We start from the raw sequence: 21,637 nt of genomic DNA, 5'->3' as shown, positions 1-21,637 counted from the left end.
AAAGAGGCCTAAGGCAAGAAGTTAGCTTACCACCTAAACTACACTCACCTAAGCTATTTACATTCACCTTGGAAGGTGTATTAAAAGCTGCAGTGGTAAAAAAAAAAAAGGAATCTGTGTTAACAGAAGATATCTAAATTTTCTATGATATGCAGGTGTTGTAATAATGAAAAGTCGACAAGAACTACAAGAAATGCTGGAATAACTGAACAAAGAATCAAATGAAAAATAAAAATATTTATTTAGACTCAAAAGCTAAAGTGTTCAATACAGTGGTACCTCAGGTTAAGAACTTAATTCGTTCCGGAGGTCCGTTCTTAACCTGAAACTCTTCTTAACCTGAGGTACCACTTTAGCTAATGGGGCCTCCCGCTGCCGCCACACGATTTCTGTTCTCATCCTGAAGCAAAGTTCTTAACCTGAGGTACTATTTCTGGGTTAGCGGAGTCTGTAACCTGAAGTGTCTGTAACCCGATGTACCACTGTATGTGCATATTAGCTGTGATGTGTTATGAAGAACTGGACACACAAAGAAACATGAAAATTTAAAGAATAATACAACATGCCACAGGACTCACAATGTTAGGAATATCATTAAAAGATAGAAAAACTAATAATTGGGTACAAAAAAGACTGAAAGTTGTGGTTCTAATGGAAAAGGCCATGAAGCTAAAGTGGGCAGGTCATGTGGCCAGAGACGATTCAGGCCAATGGACTAAAGCAGTGTTAGTATGGTGACCCTACAGACCACCTATGTTCTCTAAGAAACCAGAAATATTTCTTTTAGGCATAATGACATCTGATATTAAAAACAAAATAAGACCGCAGTCAATGTATGCAATCACCACCGCCAGGAATCTAATAGCCAGAAATTGGAAAAGGGAAACACCACCAACCAAGATAGAATGGCAAGCTAAACTGGTAGAATATCTAATGTTAGCGGAAAAAATGGAACCAGTGAGAGGAGCCTCCGAAAAGGAGGTAGACAAGGAATGGAAAATGGCAAGAGAATATCTCCAAGGATACTGCAATAGTAGAGGCTTTCTGACATTAGAAGAATGAGTAACAACATATGGTATTAATACAAAAAACAATAATAACGAAATTAAATAATGGATATAAGTAGGAAGACGATGTTTGGATCTAATGGTTACAGCAGGAAGAGTATTATGGACTTAATCGGAAGTGTTCACATTTCTTTTTATTTCTGTTTGTTCCACTGTATATAGGCATGTTAAATTATATGTAGGTAGCTACGATTAATTGAACTGGAACATAGATTTGAGCAGTTTGTAAACTTAAATGCTACCTTTTTCCTATATGGGAAATCCTTTGCTATTTGTATTTTCTTTCTGATTATTATTTTCTTTGTTTATAAACTCAATAAAGATAATAATAATAAAAAGACCTATGTGATGGTTGGGCCATCCAAAACTAACAGCAGAGCTTATGTGGATGCAGGAAGCAAACAACAGAAAGTGATGGAGAGAACTTGAAGAGGGGTATATCCAAAGATCAGTGGAGGTGAGGAACAGGTTTAAGGATTAAAATTCTACAAGGCAGGCTTAAGCAGTATGTGGACTGAGAACTCCCAGAAGTGCAAGCTGGATTTCGAAGGGGCAGAGGAACCGGAGACCAAATCGCAAACATGTGCTGGATTATGGAGAAAGATAAACAGTTCCAGAAAAACATCTACTTTTGCTTCATTGACTATGCAAAAGCATTTGACTGTGTCGACCACAGCAAACTATGGCAAGTTCTTAAAGAAATGGGAGTGCCTGATCAGCTCATCTGTCTCCTGAGAAATCTCTATGTGGGGCAAAAAGCAACTGGATATGGAATACTGGTAACTGATTGGTTCAAAATTGGGAAAAGAGCACAACAAGGCTGTATATTGTCTCCCTCCTTATTTAAGTTATATGCGAAAGGCTGGACTGGATGAATCCCAAGCCGGAATTAAGATTGCCGGAAGAAATATCAACAACCTCATATATGCTGATGACACAACCTTGATGGCAGAAAGTGAGGAAGCATTAAAGAACCTTTTAATGAGGGTGAAAGAGGAGAGCGCAAAATATGGTCTGAAGCTCAACATCAAAAAAAGAACGATCATGGCCACTGGTCCCATCACCTCCTGGCAAATAGAAGGGGAAGAAATGGAGGCAGTGAGAGATTTTACTTTCTTGGGTTCCATGATCACTGCAGATAGTGACCGCAGTCACGAGATTAAAAGATGCCTGCTTCTTGGGAGAAAAGCAATGACAAACCTAGACAGCATCTTAAAAAGCAGAGATATCACCTTGCCGATAAAGGTCCGTATAGTTAAAGCTATGGTTTTCCCAGTAGTGATGTATGGAAGTGAGAGCTGGACCATAAAGAAGGCTGCTCGCTGAATAATTGATGCTTTTGAATTATGGTGCTGGAGGAAACTCTTGAGAGTCCCATGGACTGCAAGAAGATCAAACTTCTCCATTCTTAAGGAAATCAGCCCTGAGTGCTCACTGGAAGGACAGATCATGAAGCTGAGGCTCCAATACTTTGGCCACCTCATGAGAAGAGAAGACTCCCTGGAAAAGACCCTGATGTTGGGAAAGATTGAGGGCACAAGGAGAAGGGGATGACAGAGGATGAGATGGTTGGACAGTGTTCTTGAAGCTACCAACATGAGTCTGACCAAACAGTGGGAGGCAGTGGAAGACAGGAGTGCCTGGCGTGCTCTGGTCCATGGGATCACGAAGAGTCAGACATGACTAGATTAAACAACAACATATCCAAAGATGGATGTGAAATGCTGTAGAAGAAGAAAGAAAGATGGCAGTATCTACATCTAGATGCCTGAAAAGTCTAATTCTTGCATTTCCTCTGTGCTTCAGTTGTCTCTTGGGATTTGGATAATAACTTTCATATAAGGCAGGAGAAAATGTAGACTAATGTTGAAGAAAGAATGTGTGATTTGAGCACACAGAAAATGCAATTTTACACAATGTTGAGGGAGAGACATTTGGTATACAGTGAAGGAGAAACAATATGCAAAGAACTGATCATACAGAAACATCAGAGCACGGGGGGGGGGGGGGACCGTATGCATGTTTACTCAGAAGCAAGCCCTACTCTGGTCATTTTCTTCTGGGTAAGCAGGCATAGGATTTGGCATTGTTCACTTGATACAACAGAAGATGCAGAGCTAGGCAGAGCCAAAATGGAGAGAATTTGACAGGGTGCAAATAGAAAATACTGTGAATTCTCCAAGTGGTTCCTAAACACTTTATACAGTAATTAATGAAAATTGGAATCAGTAAAACTGTCTCACAGATCTTGGGCATAGTTTGGGATGGAAGATGCTAACTAGTTGTGAGGCTCCCATGTTTAGCCCATTCAGTGATTATAACTATAAAGTCATTGCAAATGAGCACACAAAGGACCAAGTCAGCTACAGTTACCCAAAAGCCAACGTTGCAAACATTGCCCAAGGAAATACATGGGTTGAACCCTCTTCTTTTCAGCCACTGGTTCTGGCTGTCCCTTTCATGAATCCCTCCCCCCCCCCCCCCCAAAGCTAAGCACTATTATTCATATTGGTTAAGTGTCATGCCACAGGGCAGAAGCTCAGCTCTGAGGACATCACCATCCCAGAAACCTCATCCTCACAAGGTATTTTTGTCTTTGCTGAAAATAGGGATGAGCTTGAAGCTCCCATGAAATGCAAGGAGGCACTTGGTTATGATCCTAGGCTGAGAAACATCCAGGCAATAATCAGTGGTAGTAGTATTACAGTGGTATCTCGGGTTACATACGCTTCAGGTTGCATACGCTTCAGGTTACAGACTCCGCTAACCCAAAAATAGTACCTTGGGTTAAGAACTTTGCTTCAGGATAAGAACAGAAATTGTGCTCCGGCAGCGCGGCAGCAGCAGGAGGCCCCATAAGCTAAAGTGGTGCTTCAGGTTAAGAACAGTTTCAGGTTAAGAACGGACCTCCGGAACGAATTAAGTACTTAACCCGAGGTACCACTGTATAAGCATTGTTTGCATTAGACATGACACTAGGTTTTCAGAAGATCAGCCACAACAACAAACTACTGCCTCTGGTTGAGAAGTGCTGAAACCAGGACTGGCTTATACCATAGAGCAGGCATTTCCAACTCCCAAGAGATTGTGATCTACTCCCAGTACAAAAAAAATGGCAGTGATCTACCCATTGTCACTGGAGGGAGGAGGAGCATGCGTGGGGTGGGTGAATTCCCCAGAGTTGTTGAGCTTTTTTTTGGGAGGGAGGACTGCACAGAGTTTTTTGGCTCCCCGCCCCATGTCTTTTTGTACACGATAAGGATCCCGCGATCTACCAGGATCAGCCGGGGATCTATCAGTAGATCACTATCTACTGGTTGGACATCCCTGCCATAGAGGTTTTTCCTGACTTACCACAGGGACACCCTCATTCCTCAGAACAAGTTCCAGCTGAACTGAGGTACTTGGTAACAATAAACTTAGAGTTGGAAGGGACCCAAAGGGTTGTTTAATCCAACCCTTCAATACAGGATTGATTGCTGCTTTAATTGATATGTTTATCTGTCAAATTCTGATAGGTTTTTCTTTCATCAGTATCTTTAAATTTGTTTGCAGCTGTTTACAGAAAGGAAAATGCAAAGATGTGTGCCAGAGATAGCAGAGTGGTAAATATATCCCCTTCTGTATTTGCATCCCTGTGATTGCTGGTGAGGATTAAACAGGCTTGAGACAGTGCCTTTGTTTAGATTTATGAAACTTCTAATTCTTTCATTACCTCTCTGCTTCAGTTGTTCTGTAGATAACAACAGAATAGAAGGAAATGCAGACAATTCGTTTGACCAATATGGTTCTACATGTCTATACTTTTGAATAGCTGCTCTTTTTTGTATAGGTGAATATGGAAGGTCAATATCCAATCAAATGGCTCTGAACTAAAGCTCATACATCAGTCATAAGGATAATCCCACTGCCCTGCAGATGAATAGATAGGATTGCTAATTTCTTTCTAGTCATTCATATTACTTACTCATTCCGACTAGGCATAAACATTGCTAGCAAGGTACTCAAAAGGGCTGTTGAGATGCCTATAGCAACAAATCGTTCATTTGAAGTTACCCACCAGCTCCTAGTTTTTCTGCTGAAATAGACATCTCAGTAGCCCTTCTGTGTTTTGTGCAGTGCAATTTTGGGGAAGATAGCTGTGGAGTTGGAAAGTTCTCGTGGCGACTTTGTTGCCACTTATTTGGTTGATTCCCAGAGATGCCCAAAGCCTATGCAGAAAGCTGCCCTGTCATCAACATGGCCACTTTACTGGGGAACTCCACACACCTCCAACTGGTAAAGAACTTACCTAGTACAATAGTACTGCCTTATTAATTGTAGAGTTGGAATGTTTAGTCATTGTCTTATTTCTTGTTATATGAGTCCATTGGTTCAAGTCCTGCCCTCTGGAGCAGGAGTGGGGGAGGGGGAGCTTGCTTCATCTTTCATATGACAGCTGTTGAGATATTTGAAGATGGCTAGCATATCACCCCTCAGTCTCCTCTTTTCTAGGCTAAACATACCCAGCTCCCTCAACTGTTCCCAATAAGGCTTAGTTTCTGGACCCCTGATCATCTTGGTTGCCCTCCTCTGCACATGTTCCAGCTTGTCAACATCCTTCTTAAATTGTGCTCAGAACTGGAAACAATACTTCAGGTGTGATCTGACCAAGTCATAATAGAGCGGTACTCTTGACTTCCCTTGATCTGGACACCATACTTCTGCTGATGCAGCCTAGAAGAGCATTAGCTTTTTTTGCTGCTGCGTCACACTCTTGACTCATGTTACACTTGTGGTCTACTAAGACCCCTGGATCCTTTTCACATGTACTCCTGGCAAGCCAGGTGTTGCTCATCTTATATGTGTGCAGCTGGTATTCCTGCCTAATTGCAGAACCTTGTATTTGTCCCTACTAAAATTCATTGTGTTAGTTTGAGCCCAGTTCTTCAGTGAGTTAAGGTCATACTGAATCCCAATTTTGCTTTTTGTGGCATTAGCTATCCCTCCCAGCTTGGTGTCACCTGTAAATTTGATGAGCATCCCCTCAATTCCTCCATCTAGATCTTTTTATAAAGACATTGAACAACAGCGGACCTAGGACAGAACCCTGTGGCACCCCACTGCTCACTTCTTTTTTGGATGATGAGGAACCATTAGTGAGCATTCTGGGTTCAGTCAGTCAACCAGCTACAAAGGCCTGAGACCTGTGGGTATAGGGTGGTATATAAATCCAATAAATGAAATAAAAATCAACCCAACAGTTACCTTGTCCAGCCTACATTTTACTGCTTCTATACAGGGAATAATAACCAATAATAGCATCATTGATGCAACTCATCAATGCAGTTATCTATGCTAAATATGGAGATGTGTGATAGTAATGTGTTTGGGTTTGATTCAGCTGTTTTTCAGAAGCAGGGCTAATTTGCACGGTTTACCTTGGAAAAAATGTTGGGTGATATTTCAGAGTACATTTGGTTTGTCAGGAGACAGATCAACCCTAATGGTAGACACACTGCTATGATTAGTACTAGATGATCATTTCTTTCCATGTCTGTTGTGATAACTGTCTTCGTATGCAGGGAAAGTCCCTAACTCACTGAGGGTTTGAGACCCATCGACTTCCCTCACCTGGTTTAGCCAACTATTCAAAGCCATTACCAGGATGTGGCCACAGTTGCATGCTGACAGTGTCCAGAAGCCACAAGTGAGAGCTGAGTGCAGGGTGGGGCCCAAACATGGACAAACTACACTAGAAGGAGCACAATGTATTCCCCATCAGAGGTACTACCCCTTCCAGCAACTCCTGAAGCCAAGCTGGTGCCAAACGTATTGCTCTGCATTCCTTTAGACTACATCAGCAAGGCTGAGAGAGGGTCTTGTTGTCTGGGCAGCCCAGGACCTCCCTACACACTGCTCAGGCTTGCACTTTGGTGCTGCTAACACAATGGTTTGTCTTCATCTCAGAGGCATACTCCATTGCCTCTTGGCACTGACGGAATGCCAACAACAATGTCATACCTGACAACACAGAGACAGATAATGAAAGGTCAGCTTCTGTATCTAACTTGTATGACAGGAGATGCAAAATGGCCAGGTACAAGACAACCAGTTAGTGCCTTGGGTATCCCAGGAAGGAGCTCATTGTTAGGGTTGAGCAGAAGTGTTAGGGTTGTACCGCTTAGGAACATTTAATAGTAGGCAAAGTGGTCTAAACCACTGAGCCTCTTGGGCTTGCCGTTCAGAAGGTCGGTGGTTCGAATCCCCGCGACGGGGTGAGCTCCCTTTGCTCAGTCCCTGCTCCTGCCAACCTAGCAGTTCGAAAGCACGTCAAAGTGCAAGTAGATTAATAGGTACCACTCCGGCGGAAAGGTAAACGGCGTTTCCATGCGCTGCTCTGGTTTCGCCAGAAGCGGCTTAGTCATGCTGGCCACATGACCCGGACAAACTGTCTGCGGACAAACGCCGGCTCCCTCGGCCTGTAAAGCAAGATGAGCGCAGCAACCCCAGAGTCATTCATAACTAGACTTAACTGTCAGGGGTCCCTTTACCTTTACCTAAAGGGGAATTAAGCAAAAGCTTCTGTACTTGAGTAAGGATTAATTTAGAGAAGGAAGGGAAGAGTCAAAGAAAACATTCAAAGTTATATTCTCATATGATATCTGTGTAATGAAGCAAAGAGGTTTTGGTCATCGATATAGAATATAACAGACAAAAATGACACTGCGACAATTTAGATTTTAGAATCCATTATATTTATACTAACTTGTACAAATGAGTCCATGGTCTTAATGCCATGTATCATTGTAGCTGCGAGATTGTGTTATGCAGAATAGGTAGGGAAAGGTTTGTGGCAAAGTGGGCGACATAAATGTAGGAATATACTGTAATAGGAAGCTTAGGCATTGCATAAGGGTGAAAGGAGGAGGCAAAAAATTAACAGATTTGTTCAGCATTGGAAAACGTTTCTTGATTAGTAGCTAAACACACACACACACACACACACACACACGCCCACCTTCTAGTTTTTCATTGTGAATTTAAGGCTATGTTTTTGGAAGCATCTGCCTAGCTGCCTGCTTGAGCTTGGGATTAGCCAACAGCAGGATGGCACCCTGTGCAGGGGAGTACATTAGGATCACTGTTAGACACACTGAATAAACAGAGGTGATTCTTTCAATATTTTCAAGTACAATTATGGAATGTGCCACATAAAAAAAAATGTAAACGATCAGGAGGGAGAGCACTGTCCCAGCTGCCCTGATATGAGCTTTTGTTTGGAGGCTTCGAATACTGGCTCCTTTACCGGTCATCTTGCAGACGTGTGTGTAGAGTGAGGCTACAATCACAATGGAGCACAATAAAACCACAAGAAGGGGACAGCCAGAAGCAGTCATTAAAAAAAAGGCTTGCAGAGAACGAGAAAGTTGGGTTGCTTTCTTTCCTTGAGTCACATTTGAAGTGTTGGTTGCTATGTTGCTCTGGAGCTGAAAAGAAATATGTGGGATTGTAATCAAGGAAACAAAAACCGAAAAGACTTGGGATCCCACAAGAAGCCAGGGCAGCAGCTGTGATATCCTCAGCTTGCACCAAAGGAAGAGGGCGTGGGTGCTGTTCACTATCTTGATGCAATAGAAGACGCAGAGCCAGGCAGTGAAACAAAATCGGGTGTATGAGACAAAGGTTGCAAAGAAGTAGAATGTTTGAAACACTAAGCCGTTGCTTGAGTTGGTTATTAAGAAATTAGTAATGACTGCAATCTCACAGGCAGTGGCAAAGATATTGGACGTACCCAGAGAGAGAAGTAGTTGTTCACAAGTTGCAAGACTCTTGCATTGAGCCCATTCAGTGACCATCACTGCAACTATAAAACCGTTGGAGATGAGCCCACCTAGAACCCAGTCACTTGCAGCCACCAGAAATGCAATGATTTTGGAAGAAAGCATATTTCCAGATCCTTGCAAACTTCTGTACAGGTGGACTGACCAAAGTTCTTGAGTTCATGCAGCGCACAGGTGTGATGGTAGCAGATCAGCAGCATACTTTTTAATCCATTGGGAACTATGCAAATGAACTGAGCATCAAACTATGTAAATCAATGTGCTACCAAGTTCCACAAGGCTCTTATTTGGGAGAGTGGTGTTGATACAGACTGTATAGAAGGGCTTCCTGTCACACAACCTTTTGTGAATCAGGGATGTTGCTCCATTTTGGGAGTTATATGAATAAGAAAGCTTGCCACTGGCATCCACTGCAGTCGCCCAGATTTTTCTCTGCAGGGAAAAAGTGTTAGGAGTTGGGGAAATGGCCCTTGAAGCAAGGAAGGAACATCAAGAAATGGCACTGGAAGATACTCGTCGTCTTGCTTACACTCAGACCCTCTTAGTTTTGGTTTTTATGACTTTTTAGCCTATTATGCCACTTCATAAAAAATATTATTTCCACCACAGGAAGCTATCTCATGCCCCAAGCTTAAAAGCTTCATAAAGTCTTCACTGGTACAGTTTACTATTTTTTGGTGGCTGCTTATTTCTCTGACCCCAGATGGATGGAAAAAGATTTAGTGTCTTTTACTAAGTCTAGTGGTAACTATTTCTCTTTTCTTGCATCGCTATACAGTGGTACCTCAGGTTACAGACGCTTCAGGTTACAGACTCTACTAACCCAGAAATAGTACCTCGGGTTAAGAACTTTGCTTCAGGATGAGAACAGAAATTGTGCGGCGGCGGCACGGAGGCAGCAGGAGGCCCCATTAGCTAAAGTGGTACCTCAGTTTAAGAACAGTTTCAGGTTAAGAACGGACCTCCAGAACGAATTAAGTTCTTAACCCGAGGTACCACTGTAATTGCAGCTGAGGATCAAATAGGAATAGGACAGAATCTTTTATTAGAGTCATGAAACATTTAATTCTTGCATTGCTTCTGTGCTTCATTTGCCCCTTGGGATGTGGATAACAACCTACCTAAAGGGTGGGCGGGGGAGCAAAAAATTCAAACTAGCATGTAATAAATGTGTTGTGCTTAGAACACACGGGAAATGCAATAGCTCCATGTTGTTTTGAGACCTTGTTGTACATAAATCAAACTATTCAAAGTAGATAAGAGCACAGTATGATCAGAAATGTCTGACTCCAATAAATAACAACCAACCACATGTTCCTACGAGTCAACAGAGAGCACATAAAAGTGATAGCCTACCCATTCTTTCCACCTGCAGCATGCTGAGTCTGTTTCTTTCCACATGAAGGCTCCATTTAGCTATTCTGATGAATAGCCATTGATAGACCTGTCCTTCATGGTGCATCTAATCCTCTCCTAAGATCCAGGGGGGACAGCAGGTGGCTTTGAGGATGGAGCAGGTCATGGCAGACTTCAGAGGGAGATGAGGCTGTGATGGAGACAGGCCTTAGTGTCCTTACAAAGAAGGAGATGGGACTGAAGGGAGTACATAGAAGCTATATATGAGAGTCTTCGCTCATCATAGTCCACAGGAACTTCTAAAATACAATTTTGTGTTGTTCCCTTTGCAGGCTGTTGTGGTACCCAGAAGAGAATCATGCTGTAAGTGGAGTGGAAGCTGAAGCAGATGTCTTTATGAACAGTGCACAGTGGATTATGCATTACCTTTCTAAGGAAGCGGACTCTGAAAGTCAGCAGCCAGCTAAGAAATAAAGGATCTCAAATATTAAAAAGCAGCCAGCCTGTGGAGATACATACCATGTCACATGAAGATTGCCAGATAGAATAGATATGTAGTCAGCAAACTTTTTCAGCAGGGGGCCTGTCCACTGTCCCTCAGACCTTGTGGGGGACCAGACTCTATTTTTGGGGGGAGGGGGGGAGGGGACAAAAAAACGAATTCCTATGCACCACAAATAATCCAGAGATGCATTTTAAACAAAAGCACACATTCTACTCATGTAAAAACACCAGGCAGGCCCCACAAATAACCCAGAGATGAATTTTAAATAAAAGCATACATTCTACTCATGTAAAAACATGCTGATTCCCAGACCGTCCGCAGGCCAGATTTAGAAGGCTATTGGGCCGGATCCGGGCCCCGGGCCTTAGTTTGCCTACCCATGATGGAATAGATTTAGCCTTTGTATCCCTGATAGGAATCCCTTTCCTCTTTCAGTGTATTCTTAAAAGATGCGCTGCTGGTGCCTTGAAACCAGCCTTGTACAGAGTCAAACCTTTGACCCCTGCAGCCCAGTACTGTCTATGCTGACAGAGAGCAGCTTCCCAGGATGTCAGATGGCGGGCATTTCCAGCCCTATCTGAAGATGCTGAGGATTCAGGCTGGGACCTTCTGCATGGACAGATGTTCTACCACTGTGCCACGATGCAGGTCCTTTTCAGAAAATCCGCAGCAAACAGTCAACTGTCTAATTGAACTTGACACTTGTAGCAAAGCTGACATCTTAAGAATGTGTATTGCTGCTTATAACTACAAGGCAGTGTGGATAGTTCTTACTTATTTATTTACAGGACACCAGATCTTGGAATAATAGGTGCTAAAATAAAAAACTCAACCTTCTTGTTTTTATTGTTATATCTACTAAGCTATACATAACCAAACTGGTCCCTGAGGGAATTAAATGCCATATAAGATTATAGCTTCAAGACTGTGGTATGCAAAATATGTGGGAAACACTGATATACCAACAACAACTATGTCACAGTGAGAACCCTAAATGTAGGAATATACAGCAATGGCAAAGCTTATGAGTTTTATAAGGATGAAAGAAGGAAGGGCAAAAATTAACAGGTTTCCCCCCCAAGATTTGTTGATTATTGGCATAATAAAGCACATACTTCAGGAGATAATAACACTTTTATATGACAAGATAAAAGAACAACAAATAGGTTTAAAAGCTAACACATTTAAGCATGTTATGTTATCCTGAGTGGCAAGTACATATATAAATATTTTGGGTGTGGAGATTGTAAAATGTGAGGTTAGAGGGAAATGAAATGTGCAAAACCTCCGACAATGAGAATTACGTATTTAGCAGTTGTAGTTCACAAAACAGTTTTTGATGTCACAGATATTGTTGCATTGGTAAATAAATACAATGTGCTAAGAATTTTCTTTTGCTGTTCCGTCAACAAATATAGCAGTGAAAACTCTTGATGTGTATTGTAATTTAGTGGATTCACATTGCAGTGTACAGTGTACCAGACAGTTAAAATGCATATTGCCATTTCTGATGTCCGATTTTTGTCCATTTCTTATTTTGCATAGAGATTGCCCTGTGTAAAATGCAGAAGGGCATAACTGACAGATGGCAGATGTCACATGAAGAGGAGAATCAATCCCTTATGTTGCTGATGGCATTATCAGGCCCGGGAAAGGTACTACACTCTAGTTTTGCCCTAAGAATTTTCTTAAATAATCCTTATTATTGGTATTTTTCAGCACAGGAATAAGAAACCTGTGTGCCCAACAGAACAACATGGGGGGGGGGGACACCCCAAACCAATAACTTAAACACAATGCTCTCTGTGTGGCCAGTGTCAATGTCCTTAAGAATTGTTAAGTCTCTGTTTTTGGAAACGTCCTGGCAGCCGCCTGCTTGAGTTTGGGATTAACCAACACCAGGATGGCAACCTGCACAGGGGATTACATTAGTATCACTGCTACACACACTAAAATAACATACGCGGGTGTGTTTTTTTTACCCTGTCCAATTGTAAGCAAGGTCTCTGTCAGGCAAAAAGAGAGCATCAGGAGGGAGAGCACTTTTCCAGCTGCCTTGATGTGAGCTACTGTTTGGGGACTCTGAAAATTCAATCCTTTACGTGTCATCTTGCAGAAATGTCTAAAGCGTGAGGCTACAACCATGATGGAGCAAAGGAAAACCACAAGAAAGGGACAGCCAGAACCAGTAAGGGTGGGAAAGGGCTGAAAAATTCAGTCTGTCTTTCCTGTCACGTTTGTTACATTGTCTGGTATTTTTCTGTGGATTATTTTATAAATATTCTGCACTGCAAACCGGGGGGGACGGGGGACAGTGAGATGAGATCCCACAAGAAACCTGGTATCCTCTGCTTGCACCAAAGGAAGGAGGAGTGGGTGCTGTTCACTATCTTGATGCAATAGAAGATGCAGAGCCAGGCTGTGAGCCAGAATTGAGAATGTAAAAGCCTCAGCGCCTAGGGCTTGCTGATCGAAAGGTCAGCGGTTCGAATCCCCGCGGCGGGGTGCGCTCCCGTTGTTCGGTCCCAGCGCCTGCCAACCTAGCAGTTCGAAAGCACCCCGGGTGCAAGTAGATAAATAGGGACCGCTTACTAGCGGGAAGGTAAACGGCGTTTCCGTGTGCGGCTCTGGCTCGCCAGAGCAGCGATGTCACGCTGGCCACGTGACCCGGAAGTGTCTCTGGACAGCGCTGGCCCCCGGCCTCTTGAGTGAGATGGGCGCACAACCCTAGAGTCTGTCAAGACTGGCCCGTACGGGCAGGGGTACCTTTACCTTTTAGTGAAAAATGGAACCATGAAACCTATATAGCAGACACTGGACATACCCAATGCCGTAGTTGTTCGCTGACAGCAAGATTCCTGCATTCAGCCCATTCAGTGATGATCACTACAACTCTAAAGCCATTGGAGAGGGCCAAGTCCATTACAGCCACCAGAAACGCAATAATCTGGGAGAGAAGGCATATCTCTGGATTCTTGCAGACTGCTAGACTTTCACTAGCATTGAGATGGGGGGTCCAAGTGAGGTAGCAGGTCTATAGTATACTTTCTCAATGGGTTGGGAACTATGGAAATGAACTATGCATCAAACTATGTAAATTCATGGGACTCTTGGTCTGCCCATTTCCATGATGCTTCTAGATAGTATAGCAGTGTTGATGACAAACTATATTGAATGGCTTTGTATAAGTCGAATTGGTGCTTCATCTTGGTGGTTATATGGAACAAGAAATTTTGCCCAAGAGAACCCTGTTGGTGGTCTAGATTTTACTGCTCAGGTAAAGAATAGGAGGAACTGGAAATACTGTTGTTGAAACATGGAAGGACCACCCCTGGTGGTTACAATATGGGGTATCATAGGGCACTATTCTATCCTCATTGCTGGGAGCAGCCATTAGGACTTTGGGGGCCAGGTGCGATTTGTATGCTGATCCTCAGCTCTCTTTGTCCAGAAGTTCTGAATCAGGAGAAGCCATGTGGGCCCTGGGCTGATTCCTTGATACAGACTTGGGATGGATGAGGGGGAATAAGCTTGTTTGTATCCTGGCAAGATGGCTTTGATCTGTGGAACTGTCATGGTTACAGATGCCACATAATATCTGTTCAGTAGCTGTAAGAAATTGATCTTTTAATTTGGTAGCACCTAAACTGGAACTCCCTGCCTATTGATATCAGACATATGCCTTTGCTGTGCTCTTTCTGGTGCCTGCTTAAAATGTTCTGTATGTTCTGTGCAGACATACAGAAGTTACAGTCGTACCTCCGTTTACGTAACCCTCTGGTTACGTAAACTTTGGGATGCGCGTGCGGCAAACCTGGAAGTATTTTACCGGGTTTTGCTGCGTGTGCATGCGCAGAAGTGGTCCTCAGGTTGCGGAAACCTCGGGATCCGACCGGACCTCCGGAACAGATCCCGCCCGCAACCGGAGGTACCACTGTACATGTGTTTTTCTCTTTTTCGCTACTGTTGATTTTAATTATATTATGACTGCTTTTAAATACATACAGTCATACCTTGGTTGTCAAATGGAATCCGTTCTAGAAGTCCGTTCGACTTCCAAAAGCGTTAGACAACCAAGGGGCGGCTTCCGATGGGCAGCAGGAGCTTCCTGCACTCAATCGGAAGCTGCAGAAGCCGCGTCGGACGTTCAGGTTCCAAAGGACGTATGCAAACCGGAACAGTCACTTCCGGGTTTGTGGCGTTCAGGAGCCAAAACATTTGACTCCCAAGGCGTTCCAGAACCAAAGTACGACTGTACTTGTTCTTAAACTTTTTATTGAGAATTTTATTGTTTATATTTTTGTAACCAGTTAGAAGGGTTGTGAGGTTTTTTTTTACAGTCAAGGGTACATAAATTTTGTTAAATAAAATAAACAGTAACTCCAGCTCTCCACTGACCCACAGTCTATTCATAACACAGAAAAAGCTGTAATACTGCAAAATGCTTTAGTTTCTTCTGTTAGTTTAGCCAAAAGACCTCATTGCCCGTGTCATTCCAAAGGAACATTTTTCACTTTGCTCAAGATTGTTGAAGTATGTTTTTAAATTAAGGGACACAGACAGCCCAATCCTATGCAACCATGGAATTTAATCCTACTGTATTTAGTGAACTTACTCTAAAGTAAGCATGCACAGATTGTAGCCCTAATTGATCAGTTTACTTGTAAAAACATGATAGGATTGGGTTTCTTCAGTGCCTTAAAAAGCATAGAGATTTGCTTGGTGCTGTTTTCCAGAACAGAAAATGGAAATATATGTATTTTATTAAGCAAAGCAGTAACTAATTCCATTCTATATTTGCATCACTGTATTTGCAACTGAGGATCAAATAGGCAAAGGACAGTACTTTTTATTAGATTTCTGAAACAGCTGGTTCTTGCACTGCCTCTGTGCTTCTGTTGCCCCATGAGATGTGCATAAATACCTTCATAAAGGGCAGGGAGAGAGAGAGAAATCAAACTAATGTGTAAGAAATATGTTGTGTTCTGAGCACGCAAGAACTGCAATCACACAAAATGTTGAGGGGAGACATTTGATGCACAAAAAAGCCACAAAAGCTTCTGGTAGTTGGTGTTTAACAACATCTGCAAGTACAGTGGTGCCCCGCAAGACGAATGCCTTGGAAGACGAAAAACTCGCAAGACGAAAGAGTTTTTCATTTTCTGAGCTGCTTCGCAAGACGGATTTCCCTATGGGCTTGCTTCGCAAGACGAAACGTCTTGCGCCTTTTTTTTTAAAACCGCCAATGCATTCCTATGGGAAACCGTCAATACACATTGGTGCTTCGCAAGACAAAAAAACTCGTAGAACGAAAAAACTTGCAGAATGAATTAATTTCGTCTTGCAGGGCACCACTGTAGTGGATGGTAGGGTAGCTTTCCAGGTGTCCAAATTGCCTAGCAAAGTTTGAAACGCTTGTGGTTGATGAAAAAGGAAATTATAAAGGTCTAGCCTTCCTATATACATGCAATATTCTACTGTTGGTCATCTGCCCCAGATGAGGGCATCATGGAGAAGGAGACCAGTTGCCAAGGGGAAGTGGGAAGAAATCGAAGAACTCCAGGGAGAGAGAAGCTAAATCCATTTCATAGGACACTCTGGATATAGGGAGGGGAAAGTGTGGGACAGAAGTAGATGGAGAAAATGACAAGGGGGAATTGAAGGAGGTAAAAAAAAGGGCTTCACGATCCACATTAAGCCAATGTATGGATGGAGTGCCTATTGAACTTAATCTTGCTGGCAAGGTTGATGAATAAGAATTTGCATTGCAACTTACGATTTCTGCCATTGTCTTCAACCAAAACAGATTAAATAGTGCTTGCTTGCTTGATCGCTTGCTTATTTCTTTGTTTGTTTGTTTTTCTTTACAGGGTACCTGATTTTGGTATAACAATTTCTAAAGTCAAAATCTGACCTTTGTCATATTACCCTTGTTATATTTTATTAACCTATAAACACACACACACACAAGGTCCAAGTATAACAGAGGGAATTTAAATTTTATGTGAGTAGAGTTTCAAGACTGGTATGCAAAATGTTTGGAAAAGGCAAAAACCATGACATAGTGAGAATTCAAAACGCAGGAATATGCAGTAATGGCAAAACTTATGAGTTTATACAAATGAAACAAGGGAGGCAAAAAGTAAGAGGCTTATTATTCAAGATAAGCAATTGCTTATGGATTGTTGGCATAATAAAGCACATCAGTAAATAATAAGACTTTTATTTGACATGCTGTAACAAACAAGAACAGTGAAAAGTTGTAAGGCAGAAAATAAAAATAGTAATAATATTAATAGTAGTAATAATAATAATAATAATAATAATAATAATAATAATAATAATAATTTATACCCCGCCCATCTGGCTGGGTTTCTCCAGCCACTCTGGGCAGCTTCCAACAAAACCTTATGATACAATAATTCATAAAATGTTAAAAGCTTCCCTAAACATTTTCCCCTATAGAAAAAATGTATGTACAATTATTCTGAGTTGCAAGGGTGTGTTGGTGTGGTGATTGTAAAAAGTAAGATCAGAGGAAATAAAATATGTAAAACTTTGGACAGTGATAATTGCATGGTTAACAGTGGTAATTTCCAAAACAATTTTTTATGAAGCAGATATCATGGCACCATTAAGTACAAGGCAAATGGACAAGAAATTATTTGGCTCAGTTCACTCCACAAATGATAGCACTGAAACTCTTGATATATTGTGATTCAATGGTTTCATGTCGCAGTATCCCTTTCCCTTTGAAGTTCCTTTGCTGTAGGACGGCAACTTTAAGGTTATTTACAAAGTGTCATAGAAGCATTCTGCCCAAAGGCTTTTTGAATATTGCCATCTCTGATGTCAGACTTCTGTCCATTTCTTATTTTACATATAGGCTGCTGTGTTTGTCCTCAGTAGAATGCAGAAAGGAGTTTCTTATGGCAGATTTCACGTATGAACATAGCAGATATCACATTGGAAGATGAGGAGGTGAACAAACTCCTGATGTTGTGAACAGCATTCTAAGGCTGTGTAATAGTATTGCCAGAGTGAATTTGTGGACAGAGATGGCATCTGCATCTGCCACAGGGGCTGCTCCCTGGTATAGGTATGTTGTTTCTTGGGAAGAGCTGTTCAAGAGCAGGAGGTGCCTGTAAACATCACGTCCCTTTGTTTTTGCTTTGCTGTTTTCTAATATCGGTCTCTCCTATGGCAATTCTTAGATGCCTTGACCAGTGAGCCTGAAGGGATGTTAATGTTTCATTTTAAGAAAGGAAGTAGCTGACTTAGGGGGAGGAAGCAAGGCTGCTTGGGACTGGGGCAAGGTGGGGCAGGAGTCTTTAACCACTCATCACCCCCCATTCCAATCAGAACCACAATGGGAGGAAACCTGCTGTTGGCATCAATAGGCCCTTTCTTCCCATGGCAAATGGCAGGCATGATAGGAGGGGTCAGTTCCAGTTTGTGTGCTGGAGAAAACATGCCCACTCTACTCCTGACCAGGCTTGGGGCCCCTGAGCTAGCTCTTCCCAAACGGCAACACCTAAGAATGGTTAAGGCTTTCTTCTTGGAAGCATCCTGGCAGCTGCCTGCTTCAGCTTAGGATTCACCAACACCAGGAGGGCAGCCTGCACAGGGGAGTACATTAGTATCATTGTTACACACACTGAAATGGCAACTATATCTTTGTTAATATAGCCAGTTAAAAATAAGATCTTTGCCACGTAAAAAGAAATGGAGAGCACCAGCAGGAGGAGGACTGTCCCAGCTGCCTTCGTGTGAGCATCTGTTTGAAGGCTCCTAACATTGGATTCTTTCCCAGTCAGTTTGTAGACGTGTCTGTAGAGTGAGGCTACAACCATGATTGAGCAAGGAAAAACTATCAGGAACGGGCAGCCAGCACCAGTAATCATAAAGAAGATTTTGAAATTAGTAGCAAAATCAATCTCTGTCTGGTCTTGCGTCATGTTTGTAATGCTTCCCTGGGGTTTAATATATGCACTCTGCAGTGCGAAGAAGGAAGCAAGCAAGGAGATGGCTTGAGATCCCCCAAGAAGCCAAGGTATTATCCGTGATATCCTCAGCTTGCACCAAAGAAAAAGGGAGCAGTTGTTGTTAACGATCTTGAGATAATAGAAGAGGCAGAGCCAGGCAGTAAGCCAGAATCGGGAGAATGTGAGAAAGGTTCCAATGAAGTAGCATATTTGTAATATTAAGGGGCTGCTAAAGTCAGAGATTAAGTAGTACTTAATTAAAAATGGAGACAGAACACCCGAGAAGCCGATATTGGACATACCTAGAGACAGAAGAAGTTGTTCTCTAGCATCAAGTTTCCTGCTTTTAGCCCACTCAGTGACTATCACTGCAACAATAAAGCCATTGGAGATGAGCCCACCGATAGCCAGGACACCTAAAGATGCCAGAAAGGCAATAAGTTGAGGAGAAGGCATCTCTCCGTATCCTTGCAGATTACTGTACCAGGTGTCCTTTCACCGATCCAAAGTTGCTGCACTGAGATGCAGTGTGCAAATGAGACAGAACATCTGCAGCATCCTTATGAATGACCGGGGAACTATGCAAATGAACTGTGAACCAAATTATAAATTAATGAGACTCTCCGGCTGCTCATTTCCATAATGCCTCTATCTGTCATAGTGGTGTGGACAGAAACTGTATCAGAGGGCTGCCTGTCACTCCACTTTGTATAAATTGGGGGGGGGGGGTGTGCTCCATTTTGCCAGGCCCGTGAATAAGAAAGCTTTCCACAGGCAACCACTTTGCAGTGGCCCAGAGTTTATGTAAAGAATAGGAGGAGCTGGAAATTCCAGCTGGCTTGTTTGTCCTCAGACCCTCCTGCTTCTGGTCCCTCCGCAGCCTTTTCTTTTATTTGATCCCAGATTATAGGCAAATGCTTCTTCCTCAACTGCATGCCCCAAAATAAAATCTATCCGCAGTTATTTCCAATGAAGTTTTCCTCTCCTTTGCCTGCTGCTAATTTCTTTAACCGCAGTACAGTATTTATTATTTTAAAAACATATCAATGCAAGCTCAAATTGCAGTGTGTAACAACCACAATAGCAGACTTAGCACATAGATCCAGCTGCACTCATTTTTCTATTGCACATTCTGCACTGCTGCACATTCTCCACTCCAGCTCTGCATGAACCCAGTATATTTATAATGTAGAACCTATTTTTAATACTACCCAGTACTTTTGTTTCTTCTGCCTGGTTTTTCCAAAAGACCTTACTGTGTGTGTGATTCAGTTACCATTTTGACTGCACTGTTGCCATGCCAAAGATCTAAACTTTTGGATCTTTAAACAGAGGGACATGTCCAGCCCAATCCTACTATATTCAGTGGCCTTTCTCTAAGGTTAGTGCACCTGTGATTGCATTCCTGATTGGTAGGTTTACTTGCAAATCATGATAGGATTGTGGATTTTTTAGTGTCTTATAAAGCACAGATTTGCTTGCTGGTCCTGTTTTCCAGAGCGGGAAATGCAAAGATGTGTATTTAATTTAGCACATTGGTAACTGGATCTGTTTGCCTATTTGATCCTCAGCTGTAATTATAGCAATGCAAATAGCAAAGGACAGCATCTTTTATTAGGGTCTAATTCTTGCACCGCACCTGTGCTTCCATCACACTTTGAGCTGTGGATCTCAACCTTCATAAAGAGCAGAGAGAGGAAGAGAAATGCCACGTAACACATTAAGAGAAATGTGGTGCTTTGAGTGATCAAAGTTGGTTCCAGTAATATTTTCAGGCAGAAGCTGACAACATGGGGTAAGACAGCACTGCCTCTCAGGGTCCCTCTAGGTTGCTGCAAGAGAGGGAAGCAAGGTAGCAGAGATCTCAGCGTAGTCCTCCCAGTGGCTTGGGTGCATCAACCTCCTCACCCGAATTGCCTTACTCATCTCTTCTCCCTCTCAGTAATAAGCATGGACCTCGGACTTGGGAAGTGAGGAAAGCAAGACTGCCCAATCCCACCAACAGCTGCTGTCTGCAGGACATTAGGTTACCTCTACATTAACTTATTTCACTATTACAGGGATGGGGAATCTGTGGCCGTTCAGATGTCACTAGGAGGAACAATGGTGAGGGAAGATGGAAATTGTAGTTCAAAAACAGCTGGAGACCCAGGTTTGGGAAACTCTGATCAACCCCCAGCAATGCAGGAATCTTTCACCCAATGAGGGGCTTGAACCCACGATCCTGAGATTAAGAGCCTTATGCTCTACTGACTGAGCTATCTCTAAGGAAATTTATTAAATGAACAGGTGTAAGAAAACAGGACCTACGTTCTGTCCTGTTTGCAGTGTGGGCAGGCAGGCAGGCATGATACAAAGGCAAACAACCCCAAGACAGGCAAATAGAATTCAAATCCTATAGAGATGTATAATAAAAGTGACTAACAAATTTAATAATAATAATAATAATAATAATAATAATATCATCATCTTAGGGAGAAAGTAACTTACAGAGATGATACCTTTGATTTTTGAAACATCTAATTCTGACATTGCCTCTGCGCATCAATTGTCCCTCAATATCAGATAAGCAGCTTCATAAAGGGAAGGGAGGGGGAAGCAAACTAACATAATAAATATGTTGTGTTTGGGGCACACAGGAAATGCTATCATACACAATATTGTGGGGAGACATAGATGCACAGAGGCTGATCCAACCTAATAATAATAATAATAATAATAAATAATAATAATAATTTATTATTTATACCCGGCCACGCTGGGCGGCTTCCAACCAAATATTAAAATACAGTCATAAATCAGACATTAAAAGCTTCCCTAAACAGGGCTGCCTTCAGATGTCTTCTAAAAGTTTGGTTGTTGTTCTCTTTGAGATCTGGTGGGAGGGCATTCCACAGGGCG

At 42.4% G+C, this 21,637-nt stretch overlaps 4 protein-coding genes and 1 long non-coding RNA gene across 5 annotated transcripts in view; 2 read left to right on the top strand and 3 right to left on the bottom strand.

Annotated features, from left to right (window-relative positions):
* Positions 1 to 9,586, bottom strand: part of LOC310672389 (taste receptor type 2 member 39-like) — a 185,994-nt gene extending 176,408 nt beyond the window's left edge. Inside the window, exon 1 of the mRNA XM_083429546.1 lies at positions 6,254 to 9,586. Within this exon, the coding sequence (XP_083285672.1) occupies positions 8,096 to 8,995 (900 nt within the window). The 5' untranslated portion in view covers positions 8,996 to 9,586 and the 3' untranslated portion in view covers positions 6,254 to 8,095. The remainder of the gene's footprint in view (positions 1 to 6,253) is intronic.
* The window catches only part of APEH (acylaminoacyl-peptide hydrolase), a 66,461-nt gene extending 54,323 nt beyond the window's left edge, over positions 1 to 12,138 (top strand). Inside the window, exons 45-46 of the mRNA XM_083427002.1 lie at positions 5,187 to 5,345; positions 10,579 to 12,138. Coding sequence (XP_083283128.1) covers positions 5,187 to 5,345; positions 10,579 to 10,720 — 301 coding nt within the window. The 3' untranslated portion in view covers positions 10,721 to 12,138. The remainder of the gene's footprint in view (positions 1 to 5,186; positions 5,346 to 10,578) is intronic.
* LOC310672388 (taste receptor type 2 member 40-like) overlaps positions 1 to 21,637 on the bottom strand; it is a 154,737-nt gene that overhangs the window by 2,857 nt on the left and 130,243 nt on the right. The gene's annotated exons all lie outside the window — the stretch shown is intronic.
* LOC310672390 (taste receptor type 2 member 8-like) lies at positions 17,848 to 20,112 on the bottom strand. The gene has a single exon (XM_083429547.1). It carries the CDS (start codon positions 19,190 to 19,192, stop codon positions 18,296 to 18,298), a length of 897 nt encoding a protein of 298 aa, XP_083285673.1. The 5' UTR covers positions 19,193 to 20,112; the 3' UTR covers positions 17,848 to 18,295.
* LOC310672433 overlaps positions 20,131 to 21,637 on the top strand; it is an 8,058-nt gene continuing 6,551 nt past the window's right edge. Inside the window, exon 1 of the long non-coding RNA XR_014508573.1 lies at positions 20,131 to 20,762. This is a non-coding gene — a long non-coding RNA (uncharacterized lncRNA). The remainder of the gene's footprint in view (positions 20,763 to 21,637) is intronic.

Source organism: Podarcis tiliguerta (genome assembly GCF_965153285.1).
Source record: "Podarcis tiliguerta genome assembly, chromosome: 2".
NCBI lineage: Eukaryota > Metazoa > Chordata > Lepidosauria > Squamata > Lacertidae > Podarcis > Podarcis tiliguerta.
Note: the sequence above shows the minus strand (reverse complement) of the source record. Positions and strands in the feature narration are given on the sequence as shown.